Source organism: Mizuhopecten yessoensis, unplaced genomic scaffold (assembly GCF_002113885.1).
Source record: "Mizuhopecten yessoensis strain PY_sf001 unplaced genomic scaffold, ASM211388v2 scaffold1883, whole genome shotgun sequence".
NCBI classification, from domain to species: Eukaryota; Metazoa; Mollusca; class Bivalvia; order Pectinida; family Pectinidae; genus Mizuhopecten; species Mizuhopecten yessoensis.
In genome coordinates this window covers 806,973-821,777 of record NW_018404269.1, presented here as the reverse complement: position 1 = coordinate 821,777, position 14,805 = coordinate 806,973, and the positions used below count along the sequence as shown (strand labels likewise).

The window sequence follows — 14,805 nt, the reverse complement described above, 5'->3', positions numbered from 1 at the left end:
TTGTTTTCTGTGTATGTAATCCGACTCTTTTGAAATATTTTACTGCAGATGGGTTTAAATACGTCGGAATATCAATGAAGTTTAATGGACAATTAAACAAAAAAAGGCGAACATGGTGGAAGAGCAATTTCCGGTAACAAACGTGTTTAAGAAAACAATTAAACGTTGAAACTCAGCTTCTTGTTTTCCGTACATATGTCTGTAGTATTTTAAATTATTGGCGGAGGTTTGGGACTATCATCAAGTATCTGATGTAGAGACAGTACATTTAAAATATTGTAAAGATAGTTAGATTTTTTTTTTAAATCGCGAATTTACAAAGTTAAGAGTTTACTGGTTTACTAAGAATACATAGTTTCATATTACGGTTAAAATTACGCCACATTTACCACTGTCATTAGGATGGGATGTGGATATATATGGCAATATGAAGTTACCTGTACACCCACTTATATAATGAACATCATTAAAAGTAGAATGCGTGATGTATTAAATAAGAATGCAACGAAAAGATAAATTCACCTTCAAGCGTTCGCTGTGCAAGTTTAGTGGCGATGATTTGTGTCTACAACCGTACTTAACAAAACCTATAGGACACACTTTGAAAGAAAAATATACTGTTAAATAGTAAATTTGATCGGTTTAACAACTTTGAAAGGATTGAAGGAATATTTGCATACTGCAACAGTGCTGACATCAAAGACGAATTTCATTCAGTTATATTAAGATATAATGTTATGTAGATTTAAGAAAACGTTTTATTACGAAATATTATAACAGTAATACAAGCATGTACAGATTCATTCCACTTATAAAAAAAAGTAAACAAGAAAGCAAAATCTGTAAAATATGAACATAACATACACACACATATGACTGTATCTTCAAAGGTTTGTAAACTGTTTACTTGATTTAGAAGGTACAATCAAGTATGCCAAAACTGTATTGATTACATTGCATCATTCAGCTGTTAAATTAATAAGAAAAGAAATTATTTGTATTCAGAAACGTTTCTTTGCACTTTGCTAATTGTTGTTTGTCCTTGTGCATAATAATGTCAAATAGAGATGTTATTGTTCATTCCTGTATATAAAATGTATAGTGTGTACCAATGAGGTTCAATGTAATAACGTGAATGAACTGAACCTTGAATAGTCGCCATTACGTCCTAATAGTGTAAACACACTGACGCCATGGCAACAAGCTCAAGAAAACAGCCAACAGTACATTTAATTATGTATGAATGTGTCGAGGTACTATTTTATACGGATGAGCGCGGATGAAAGTGTTTTTGTACTACTATATTTGTATGGATAGGTGCATAATTAAGTGTTTTGACATATCTCTGCATAAATGTGCCAATTTACAGCATTATAAAATACATAACCGTTTGAATTTAGGAGTCAATCGACATTGATGCCAACTTAAAACGTATGTAAATGAATCAGTCAATGCCTCATCTATTAATATAACAGTCCTTGTGTAGGCGTACTCGTGTCCGGAGGTATTTGAACATTTAAGGACACAGTCATTTCAGTACTTATTCACTAGATTACTGATTTAAATTTCACGCATCTAAATTACATGTAGGCCGGTAAAGGGGCCCGTCTGATGAGTTAGTGTCAATAACTTACACACGTGTGAAGGAAGCCCTATTAAAAGCTAAGTTCATTTGAGGGCGTGCCTCCGTGTGTGTAACAACAATAATGTGTGTATGGTATGTGTGTATATTTGTCTATACGTAATAGCGCGGATTGATCTTGTATTGACTGTAGAAAGCAATCATAGCTAGCTTCCTTGCCACTGGGTCACTAGTAAAAGACTAAACAAGTCAGATATGATGACAGAAAGAATATTTGAAAGCTGTTAGACCAACATGAGTTCTTTTTGTAAAAATAAAACGGACTTGTAAACATATTGGACTGGTTTTCACCTGTATTCAATCAGGCGAGCAGTTTTTGTCAACACCATACTGAACTTTTTACAAATAAAGCACTTACAAACCCAGGACATTGCCTTGCTCTAAGAGTCCTCGTGGGGATAATGATCTGATCGATTTTCATGAATATTCAATCATGCACGCATTTATTTTATTATTGTAATAATGGACACCTTCAGGTAAAGTATTTGCTTTCGAGACTTTCAATCATTCAATAAAATATATTCAGACAGGGAAAACAATTTTTCATTATGTAATTTATTCATAAAGAAAAACTGATGGAGGTACATGTAAAAGTGATTTTCACCAGTATTCAATCATGCGAGCAGTTTTTGTCAATAACATACTGGACTTTTACAAATAAAGCACTTACGAACCCAGGACATTGCCTTGCTCTAAGATTCCTCATGTGTATAATGATCTGATCGATTTTCATGAATATTAAATCATGCACGCAATTTTTTTATATAAATATATTCGGATAGGGGGAACAAATTTTCATTATATAGTTTACACACAAAGAAAACTGATGGAGGTACATGTAAAAGTGATAGATTTTATAATCCTGACTTCACAGTAAAGAGTAACAGTGTTTCTTATATTCATGACGTTGATATCACGTAAATAACTCAAGAAATTCTTACTGCAAGCATATCATTTGAATAACCTGATAGAAATAGAAAAAATGTAAAAACAAAAAAAAACAAAAAAAAACTGTCGGCAAGGAAGGAATGTTGCATTATGAAAGGAAAGTAACATTCAAAACTAAGGAATTAATTAACTCAATATGAGTAAAAGTGACTGGTTTGTACTTTTCAATAGAACGCATTGCAATTGTTTTTGTTAAATTGACATAGCAGATGGCGCTGTTCAATATTACGGTCCAGCTACCAGTAACATATTGGATAGCTGGTCATGCATCATAACACGGATAAAATGGCTGATATCACAGCTGTGTTAAACAATACTTATAAATATGATGCAATACGTGTGTGTAAAGCATGATTTGAGAAAGAGGGCGTAGTGGAAGTGTTGTGTGTTTACCCGATGTATGGTAATCGTGATGGAACCGTAATTATATTAAACCAGTCGATAACAGTAAGGATAATATTGAACTGTAAAAGCTATCCACTAATGTTACAATCCTTTTGTAAATATTTATGCGATAACATTTGTTTAAAGTTATGTTACAAAGGATGACGAAGATACATATATAAATATATTTGAGTGTTGTTTCCCACCTGTTACAGTAAAAGATTTTTTTTACAAAAAGTATGCAAATGATATTTGTCTTGGAGAGATAAATTGTGAATACAAAACCAAGGGACAACTGATTGTATACGGAGATTTTAAGAGAACAGGTATTTACAATGATTCTGTAAATAATTCTTTTGTTAATCAAGGGTCTGGAAATGTTATGTAAAAATGTCAACTATGCGACACAATAATCATGTAGGCCAGTCAAGGGGCCCGTCTGATGAGTTAGTGTCAATAACTTACATACGTGTGAAGGAAACCCTGGCCTTAACTAACATTAAACTATACAGAAGTCTACAATGATTGAAACGAGAAATCCCTATATAGGACACAATTTAAGTATGAAAATCATTCAAAAGACACAAACTATTTTGAAGTTAAAGCATTACTTCAGTTACTAGTCTTTTAGCAATAATGATGCCGTTACATATTTCAACCTTTCATTCACCTACTGTAGGCGTTGTGTACAGTAATATCAATGCGGTTAGCACAGTTAAATAAGTTTAGGTCATAATGAACACGGCTATATAGCTAGCGATTTTTTGTCAAAATGTGGCAGGGACAATCATGTACACAAATACGTATGTCCTGGTAGACTCCACAACACTTCCCAATCGGTTTACTTCTTGAAAAGATTTTACTAACAATATTATTTTCGACACACATGCAGAAGTACCATGTGCACCCAGAAGGTACGAGGCATAGGCGTTACTTACTTGCAATCACACATGCAGAAGGCCGGACGTCACTGGCGATCAGCTGATCATGATTGTAATCATTTTGGACAACAAGTATAATGTGTGACGGTAGCAGATGCAACATAAACTGCATACAATATACACACAACAAACATCTACCTGTACGTTACAGGTATCGCGATCAGCCAACCACGCCTCTCTATATTTAATGAACTGGGTTCTCTATATTATATATACATACAAATATAATATATAGATATATAAACAGGGTTCACCAGCTGAGCACTGAACCGGTCACATCCTGTTGTAATCAAGGGTGTATTGATATATGTTCTGTAACCTATACTCTCAGTCTCAATCATCCACCCATGCAACATTTACCGAGAAACATTAAAATCTTTCAATCGCTCCACGGATAAGAACCCAGACGGAAGTTAGTTTACGGCACTTGCATTACAATTCATTCAAACTTCACTTACCTGTGTGGACCTGCCAGAAGATACGCTATCATCACACACAATTGCATAGGTATATACGTAAGGAAAACTGACCTTTAGCACTGACAGTGAATCTGTGTCAGTTAACTTAGTCACGTACAACAGCCGCCTGGCTCCCTCACGTGTTTTACACGTACACCTAACAGTGTCATTGGCTAACGTTCAAACGCGAAATGACAGATTACATAGTCGAGAACATATCCCATCGCTCTCTTTTCTTTCTTTCTCTTCACGTATTGTTACATAGCTGCACCCTGATGAACCGAACTCGGTGTAAATCTCTTCGAGTACAATCAGCTTAATTACCATACCTTAGTAGATTGTGTCCCCTCTCTCTCACTCTCTGTTAACACAGTTAATCGGGTAAGCTGCTCTTTCCAAAAAACTCTGTCGTTGTTTCCCTCTCTCAAAATATTGCAGTATTATCATTTTTTAACTATTCATAGCATAACATGCAGTCCACCCTATCCGAGTTTTATCAGCTTAATCTGCGTGTCCAATTAACTGAGTCCCTCTTTTCGTATTTTACGTGGAAATACTAGTACTAACTTACACTGTGTCCAAAGTACCGTTAAGTGTGTGCCCGACTCCAAAATGTCTCTTCCATGGCATGTCATTTTTTCTATTGGTATTTAATAAAAGCTGGGTAGCTGGCGGATTTCGCAGTATTAAAGTAAAGAGAGACAGAAAGAAACTGCTACGTCATTTTTCCGGTATCCAAGAGGTGAAGAACTTTTCAAGAATACTATTAGTCACAAGTGAAACCATACGGGAAAGATAAGAGATAAATGACTGATAACTTTAAATAAGATTGGCAATTTGTTTCAGTCTACAGTAAATCTATAGCTAGAAGAACATTCCCATATTATTAAATTACATGTACATTAATAAATGTTCTATGAAAATTATAAATATAATATTATTCGTGTTAAAATCTTGATTACAAGATTCGTCACAGCTCTTCGGACAATGAACATGCAAATACCCGGAAAGACGGCGCCACCCATCTGCATGTAACAATCCATCAGAACAATGGCCGATTTTGGGGGGACCAGAAGGAGTTTGGGCCCTAAAATACAAATATGATAAAAATATAAGACGCATTTAAAAACATCGACTTAAACTCGAAAAATATCTTCTTCTTTTTTAAATATTTACCGTAGTGGTGAGTCGAATTCCAAGATAAAAAAGAAAGATTACAGTCACGGTATAATAGGCAATCTTATTAAAACTCCTCCTTTCTTTGTTGTTCGTTTTTGGTACAGAAAACACAATGAAAGCTCTGGAGTGCAATGACACATCTTATTTTTAAATAGACCGAGTATATAATGACCTCACTAGCGTGGCAATACAATGGTATACAAAGCCCTTGACACAATAAGTTACACTGACGAACTGTTAAACAGTAGCCGAATCGAGACCACTAGTGGTAACAGAGAGTATATTCCGTGCGAGTATAAGGACAATGATCTCAATTCATAGTTCGCGAAGGATCTTCTCCTGGGGAAAAAACAGCAGGTATAAATTTAAAAAGAACACTCCATTCAGAATTACGCAGAGCGGAAGGGACACAGATTGGCAATACCCTGAAAAAACCCAGCTTGACTGTATCACAAATCTAGTGACAGGACAAACCTCAATGCTACTATAATGTATTTCGCAGGGTGAATTTAAGTACTCGAAGATGGCATTTGGTTCCCAGCTTAACAGACGTGCATTAGTTCAGCAATGAATGATCTAATACTAAACATATTGGTAACAAGGACGTCGGCAGTCTGAATGAAGTTCAGGGCGATGACAAACGGGACATGTTATAGGTATGAACGCTTTACATGATCAACATTTGCCAGCCGAGACTGCAGAAGGCCAAGGAAGTGTGGCACTTGAAACTTTTCTAAACTGCCAAGAGGAAGGCGAACGTCTCCCGGGAAGGGATGGGGGAGAGAATGAACATCAGCACTTTGTGCTTTGCTCGTGCATATCCAGAGTTCATGCAGTGTTAGAAAGCCGCCGAAATAGAGGAAAACGTAAATATCTCGTTTCTGTGGTGTTTCCGGAGAGCAAGGACCACAAGATCTACCAGCTTGCCAGACAATAATACGAGCTGATCTCTTTCTCGCTCTCGAATTGAACAATCGGAGGGCTTGATCCCGACACCGAAATGTTATGAATTGGTTTGGATGTCTTGATTATGGCACCGAGACGTCTTCAATTATTTTCAGATGTCTTCATTGCTATACCGACCTAGCAACGTTTACTATCAGATGCCTTGATAGTTATCCCTCTCCATGACATTATAGCAGCATTAAAAGAATGTTTCAAGCATATTTCATCCGACATTCGAGTCCACTCCACATCCCGAGATGACGAGCTAGTCAGTGTATACTTTGGAAAGACATAAAATGACGCAAGCACAGGAACATCAATGAAGCCTGTTATTGGGCCTTGATTAGTACTCACCTCAGCTTAAAAATACAAATAATCCGAATTTTTGATAATGCCAGTAATATTTCCTATCTTCCTGGTGAATCTCATCCTCGTTATCAAGGGGTTATGCTGACAATTGCGCTCTGAACCCCTGGAATATGTCATAGCAAAGTCGAAGGCACGCGGATAGCTATCTGATTGGTGTCAGGTAAAAACAACAACTGACCAAGCACTAGGCCGAAACTTGTCCTTTGAAGATTACAGAGGAGTGACGCCCGATTACAGAGGAGTGACGCCCGACTCCAAAGCCAGTAAGTTTTACCGTTACGCGACTACAAGATTCGTTTGATGTACACCAAGGGATTAAACTAGTTTTCTCGTCTCGCCTACAAGGTTGTGCACACAGAGCCTTCGATTTTGCTACGATACATTCCAGGGTGTAGAGCCAAAGTGAGCGTAAACCCTGGATATCGAGGATGGGTGAATCTGGGAGAGGGTATATTTCGGTTATGACATGAAAATAAAAGTCAAATCGCATTAATGTTAGAATGTTGTTTTTTTTCGAATTGAAGTATGCCCTACCTCGATAAATTGTCATGTCATGTCTCGTACAGTATTGTTCAAGTCCCGTAGTATCGCAGGTAGGGGATTCGCATGGTTTGTGATGGTATTATTCCAGGCATCGTGGCAAAAAAAGCGTTTACCTTCGCGTATGAAATTATCACATTCCATAGCACCAACGAAGATGATAATGAGCTAAACATGTTACTAATATCTCTCATCATAAATGAATAACATCTAGAGGGACAGAGAAAGTCTCGGACCTAGAATGGAGTCCTGAATATATCAACCAGCTTACTTACAGTGGACTTAGGGACAACCTGGGAATTACCACAGTCATGCATTGCCAACAAGAAGGGTCTATCTAGCAAGGAAGCAGTTCAAATGTCGCACATCACTTTGTAAGATTTTGAAGAATTTTGATGACACACTCTGTGATGGCCAGAACCAAATGAACAAGCCAAGTTAAAAGCATCTATGGAAGAAGAGGATTCCTCACTCAGGACTTCTAGGAACGTACAATACACAGATAAGCCAAATGGCAAGCTACCAAAGCAATATATCAGTACACACTGACAGTACACACCAGATACATGTGGAAAATGTATCGAGAACAATTTGCTTATACACCAAGTGGACATGGACAATATACTAGGAACACATGGACAATAAATATCCGTTATAACAGCTACACATTTGTTTGTGTTTATTATGTTAATCTTTGTTCCTTAGGAGTTAATATGGTACATCCAATACGACATGCAAGATATGAAATAGTATTTTTCTGAACTGCACAGTAAAAGCCGGAACTACATGTTTGTTCGTTTCCACTAGTAGCTGTGATCTGATGGTTTGGGTTCGAGAGTTTGATTATTCACGAGATTAAGTGCTGCTTCGCGTGTAGATGTTGAGGAAAGAGTGGGAGTGTGAGAGAGTGTCATTCTAGTCTGTTACACCTGACCCGACGGTTTGGTTTCATTCAGAAAGTATTAGTGTTAAAATGTTTTATATTGCAGTAAAATTTGGTGCGAGGGACAAACATTGTGTTTGGAAAGTTTTTGCTACTGATGTCGGGTTTTGATGACAAACTATTAACGAAATTTCATTCTTTTTATTTCTCCGGCATATTTTTGTTTTTTGACGTGTACTCCAGTTTCATTATAAAATTGTGTTTTTTCTACAGAAAGTGTAGGTAACGTTATTCAATGCAATAACGCATTTTGATAAGACGACTCTGAAGCCTACGGTACCGCCAATAGACGTGCATGTGTGTCTATATATAAATAGTTTTCGCATGCAAATGTCACACGCAGTATTTTCCAGTTCGATTATCATGCACGATATGACGGGCTCATTTTTCTTTCAGTTTTACCTTCGCACCGGTGTAGTGCTTGGAATGGCACCTCGTTCAGACGTAAAAATAAAAGATTCACAAGCAACAGCATTCCGTTTATAGTCAATAAAATTTAAATAATCCATTCGCACGCAATGGCAATTCGGATGCGAAATAATATGTTCGTGTTGTTCGTGTACATACATTGACAAATTGAAATGCTGTTTCTTTTTCACGCAATGACAATTGGTTTCCCCGGAATAATGTTCACGTGAAACACCATTTCACGCACATATATCGGAATACATCTAGCAGTGACATGCCGCTCAAATGAAACCATAATATATTTGCATTTAACAAAACATCTCCCGTTCATTAAGAGAGTGTGTTAGATACCCGATCGTTAATTTATTATTTTGAGTTGGTGCATGTTTGGATACATGCCTCTAAATATTTCATTCAAGTTTTCCGTTCAGTTAAGAAAAAGTTCAGGTAGGTTTGTAATGATCTAGCTTGTCCAGCAATTTTAACACTACTTAATATAGCTTAATAAACAATATCAGTAAACATATGCCGAGTTCAAATACAGTTAGTCACTCTTAGGTATATTACGATCTGTTTCTATGAAACATACTTGTACGAATATCACCAGTAGTAAAAAAAACTCTTGAACTACGTGGTGTGTTTTGCGATTTTTAATGTCACGTAGAAGAGACGAAACAGCACACTTTGTAAAGATTGATTTATTAAACAAACAATCTGTTTAACAAATGAAAGCGTCCATATAAATTACAAACTAAACTAGTTGTACGGGAGTTCTGGTTGTTATTCAAATCACATAAAATCCATTACAACGTGTTTATACGTCGTTATTATTCAATTCTGATGAGCTGATTTCTATGGAACTGCCATCTGCCGACAACCTCTTGACTTGCTCGCCCTTCTCCGCTAATATCTCCTCTATATTTCTGAAAAAAAATAAAAAAATAAGCAACTTCGTTCAGCGTAAGCCGCTCATCGTAGCAACATAATGACGTGGTTAGAACATTTTTCTATGCATTATCCGATTATTTAGTTGGTTTTTCCGTTTACGAACATAAAGGGGAGAGAGATCCCATTCCAGGGACGGATCTTAAGCTTTCTTTTTTTGCAATGGAAATAAGGACCAAAAACGTAACAATATATTTATAACTGTTCATTCAAGAGAAATGCAACAACATAGCTAGAAATGTTTAATTTATCATTAGTCGTGACATATCTTATATCTCGATAACTATTGAATCATATGAAGTATCATTAGGATAAACCAGTCCCCTTTTCTTTCTGAATACAACAACACTGCATCCTCGATATCCAGAGGTTACGCTCACTTTCTCTGTCTACACCCCTGGAATATGTCATAGCAAAATTGAAGGCACGCGGCTAGCTATTTGATTGGTGTCAGGTAAAACAATTCTGACCAATCAGTAGGCTGATGCTTGCTCTTTGAAGATTACAGAGGAGCGACGCCCGACTTCAAAGCCAGTAAGTTTTACCGTTACGCGACCTCGAGATTCTTTTGATTTACATCAAAGGATGAAACAAGTCTTTCCGTCTCGTCCACAATGTGTTGCACATGTATAATGACCTTTCGATTTTGCTATGACATATTACGGGCTGCAGATAGCGAAAGCGAGCGTAACCCCTGGATATCGAGGATGCAGATAGCGAAAGCGAGCGTAACCCCTGGATATCGAGGAACCGCTGGATATCGATGATGACAACACTGGGTTCTCTTTGTCATTCAGGAAAATTGACATTGATTCCAATTATACCATAGACCTTCATGTCACGGGCAACCGGTTCGGATGCGTTTCCACAGCCCTTTTCAATCTTTTTACAGCAAACATTATAATAAATAACAAAACAAAAATAAAAACTTATTAAACGTGATTAAATGATTAATTTAGAAACATACGCCACATGTAATTCCGAAAAGAAAATTAACCGCGGCGGCCTTGATATTTACATTCCGTTGTAAATTGCACTTCATTGGTATCAATTTCAACATTCATGTCATGGATTGTTTCATATAATATTAAAGTTTTACTTTTCACACAAACAATATCCGTATTAAACGTGTCGCAACGTTTCAAGACCGACTGGTCCCTTTGTCAAGCTATGACTGAGCGAGCGACTCGTCTCCGTTCATGTCCTGAGTTTTCCTGATTTTGATAGCTTCTTAAATCAGGAAAACTCAGAACATGAACAGAGACGAGAGGGACAACAGCTGAGTCATCTGTATGACCCGATACTGACATCACATAACATGGGAGGGGGCTAGATCTACACCCTAACTGTAGCCTATCTGATGCAGTGTGTATACGCTCCCTATCAATAGGCGAAACGTCTCGGGTCGAGAGACATGAAAAATATACAATTTCGTCATTTAAAGAATTGTATGTCACATCGTTGTACAGGTAAATAATACAAATCGCTCACTCAGTCATAGCGTGACAAAGGGACCAGTCGGTTTTGAAACGTTGCGACACGTTATTGTTTGTGTAAAAAGTAAAACTTTGATATAAAATATTTCCAAACTGATGAATCTTATTGAAGATTGTTTCATATCTATTTCAAAGGCTATGTCACTCCGCCAGAATTAACAAATTACCTACGTGCAAGACCATATGTGAAAGTACATACTACGTAGTAGTGTCAAAGTTCAAAGTCGGGATTACATCCATACCACGCACATATCCGTGCTCATAACGTGTTCCAACACCAGAGAGAATTTACAGTTGCACTCTTTAAAATTAAAAGTACAAGCACTTTAAACCCAATACGTATGCAGCACTAAATGGCACGACATCGTTTGAACTAGCCTTCAGTCTGTTTTGAGTCAAATGACGCGATGATACCAACAAATGTTTAGTTGTTATCACTGAAACACCAGGGCCTGTATTCATGAAACCCGTTCTCATGCTCAAGAGTGGATTATGTACTCAAACCAACGTTCTTATAACTTACTTAAATCACGGGATAGAGTCCAAAGGTCAAATTTAGATGTTGTTAACGTTATTCGGCTCTAAAATAAATATCATCACCGAAGTAAGAAATTGGGTTTGAGCACAGAACCAGAGTTCGAGCATGATAATATAAAGGTTTCATAAATACGAGTCCTGTGATAATTATCGGTTCTTTCTCCCCTACCTATACTCTTTATATTTTATGGTATGGCATGTCTGCGTAGACGCCCATCTCCTTACAATTTGCAGTTACACAAAGAACTTAGAATTGTGACGTGACCCCCACCCCCAAATTCATGATTTCACTGAGAAATGGTGTCTTGTCCGTTAATTATGTCCGACAATGATTTAGGTCTGCAAATAAGGTGGCCAGATAACTCGATTTAAACGGCATTAGCTCAACATTAACATCGGTCTGAATGCAAATCGATCGTATCCATATATATTCCACGAAACCCTATTGCCATTGTAAAAACATGTATGTAATTATAACCGACTCCCGCTCATACCCACAGGACTGGCATAAATGTTTTAAAAAAAAAAGGGGGAATTTTATTAATGATTATTATCAAATGTAAAAAGTTCACAGTCCATTTTTAAATCTACATAATATCACGAGTCCCATGTCGTTTACTAGCTCATAGAATTTTGATGAGCCTCGAAAATAATGATTCTTATATTTACGAATCTGTTATTCAAAGCCGAAGTAGCTTCCAAACGACATCGATCTAATCGCGTATTATAGCTCTAGATCTATGAACGCAATTTGTTTTATTATAGATTAGCATAGGAGTTACTATGGATGCATATCATATAACCTGCGCAAAACAGTAAATAATCTTCAGATCATTGAAGAAATACTGATAACCTAAAGAAGAAGAACCTTATACACCTTGGTCACAGACCTATGACTGGATATTTTAATGTACTTATATTGTCTACACGAAAGTGACTGAAACAGAGCATTGGTACTGACCGTTTACCGACGTCCTCAAACCAGCCGAGATTGTCAGCAATTAGATGGTGATTGTTACATCCCGAACATGTCACTATGACAACCCCTTTTTCATATGACTGTTTGGAGAACGTGTGCGCCATTCGTGTACCACACACTTTACATGTATACTTTATGTGGAGTTTCCCCTGTATTTGCCCTAAAGAGGATGTGCCTTTACTGTTGTCAACTTGCCGGCCGTTAACGTTATTGTCATCTTTCCAGTATACGCTGCTTGTCGACAACTGCCTAACTTGCAGAAATGCACACGAGTTTATGTTAAGATGTCCCACTTCCGGGAGTGTGTTCTGATGCAATTTTCCAGTCAATTTGTTGTGTCCTCTCGCAAAACCACAAGATGTTTTCACCGATTTGGATATCACACGGTGATTGTGTATTCTTAATGCACGCACACATAACTGTGTATCACTAGAATAGTTTATGTGTCGTAAACACCCGAGTAAATATCGTGACATAACTACATGTGTACCACTGTTTACAATTTACACACACGTGCTGTTTCCGGTTACTGTGCGCATGTACAACTCCAAGTGTCAAAGATGTCTGCGCCCATGGTATCACATTTCCGGAGATTGACGTATGCAAAACATCGTTATTTTCGGCTTCTGAATAGAGAAAGATGCATGTCGTTGCCAAAGCAGTTTAAAAGGCAATACGAGAACAATACAAACGAAGGTGACATGGTATTCTGTTATGTTTACATACTTATTTGTCTATTTTCATAATCTTGTTAGCCGCTGTATGTCTGAACCTTTTTCATTAGACTACTGGGGCCTGTTCGTTTATGCGGAACAACCGGTTTGACCGTTTATATATGTAACAATTTCGGGTATAAATCCTGGCGGACCTGTAAATGTTTATGCAGGCCTTGCAAGGCTTCGTCAAGGCTCGCCTGAAAGCAGTATCAGATTACTAGGTCCGACCTTATTTAATAAACGAACAACAGTGGTCCGACTGGTTTGACCGTTTACATGAAAACGGCCCGGTACTGTCGTCCAAATAAAACTGAATTGTGTCCCCTTTTTTTAGATATTTTTTATGTTGCAGAGAAACTGTATCTATCTCAATCCTATTAAAAAATAAAAAGAGCTAGTCAGATATTAAGGTCTTTTTTCGTTTGTCTCTTTTTGAAAAAAGAGACAGAATTCGATAAGTCGATTGGGCCCACTTCTCTTCCTCTGTCACATAAACGATCTGTCAGACGCAGTGTTGTCGCTTGTTCGTTTATTCGCGGATGACTGTTTGTTGTATCAGGAAATAAAAACGGCGGAAGACCATGAAATTCTACAGCGTGACCTGGACAATCTCAAGGTATGGGCTAAAAAGTGGGGAATGAGGTTCAACGCCAAGAATTGTTATACCATGAGTACCAAACAAAAATCCAACAAATTTTACACTTTAGACGACCAAATTCTACAACAAGTTTAAGAAAATCCCTCCCTTGGTTTAACAATTTCGGAAGACTTAAGTTGGACTACTCAAATTTCTAAATCGACATCAAGGGCTAGCTCTACACTCGGATTCCTCAGACGGAATCTCCAACACTGTCCGAAATCTTGCAGGAAAGTGGCATATATCGCCATGGTAAGATCGGTACTGGAATATGGATCCATCGTGTGGGATCTGTACTTAGAGAAGGATATCAACAGGATTGAAAAAAAACAAAGGAGAGGTGCGAGGTTCATCACAGGCGATTATAAAACAAGGGAGGAAGGGTGTGTGACAAAAATGTTAAAATACTTGGACCTTCCCCTATTTCAGAAGAGGAGACGAAACTCCAGATTAACTTTTTGTTACAAAGTGGTTGAGGGCTTAGTTCCATCTATAGATCCTTACAGCATATTTAAGCCCATTCGGAAAGGATGACAAATTAAACCGCGGAAATGTCAGGACTTCATTTCGGACAATATTGTAGAAACGCGAGCAACCAATGACAGCCGTGGACTAGACATTCCAAACCACAAAACGCCAACATTTAAAAACTCATACTTTATCAAAACTGCAATAGACTGGAATAGTCTAAGTGACGAGGTTGTGTGCGCGTCATCAGTAGAGAGCTTCAAGACAGCT

The 14,805-nt window shown here is 37.4% G+C and overlaps 3 protein-coding genes across 9 annotated transcripts in view; 1 reads left to right on the top strand and 2 right to left on the bottom strand.

Moving 5' to 3' along the window:
• LOC110441982 (monocarboxylate transporter 12-like) overlaps positions 1-4,522 on the bottom strand; it is a 35,840-nt gene extending 31,318 nt beyond the window's left edge. For 2 of the 5 annotated variants that reach the window (XM_021485325.1, XM_021485318.1), the window contains exon 1: positions 3,913-4,102. The gene's annotated coding sequence lies outside the window, so the exon portion shown is untranslated. Of the gene's footprint in view, positions 1-3,912; positions 4,103-4,373 lie in introns of those variants that run through there. The other 3 variants (XM_021485367.1, XM_021485344.1, XM_021485355.1) reach the window with 3 other exon arrangements.
• A 4,870-nt stretch (positions 4,523-9,392) lies between these two features.
• LOC110442228 lies at positions 9,393-13,260 on the bottom strand. Its single transcript, XM_021485723.1, has 2 exons — positions 12,697-13,260; positions 9,393-9,680 (listed from the first exon to the last, which is right to left on the bottom strand). The coding sequence occupies exons 1-2, from the start codon at positions 13,188-13,190 to the stop codon at positions 9,572-9,574; spliced, it is 603 nt and encodes a 200-aa protein (XP_021341398.1). The 5' UTR covers positions 13,191-13,260; the 3' UTR covers positions 9,393-9,571.
• Positions 13,247-14,805, top strand: part of LOC110442160 (ubiquinone biosynthesis protein COQ4 homolog, mitochondrial-like) — a 6,749-nt gene continuing 5,190 nt past the window's right edge. The window contains exon 1 of one of the 3 annotated variants that reach the window (XM_021485650.1): positions 13,247-13,312. Coding sequence is in view for 1 of the 3 variants with exons in the window: in XM_021485633.1 (XP_021341308.1) it covers positions 13,275-13,410 (136 nt within the window). In the remaining 2 variants the exon portion in view is untranslated. Of the gene's footprint in view, positions 13,419-14,805 lie in introns of all 3 variants that reach the window. The other 2 variants (XM_021485633.1, XM_021485642.1) reach the window with 2 other exon arrangements.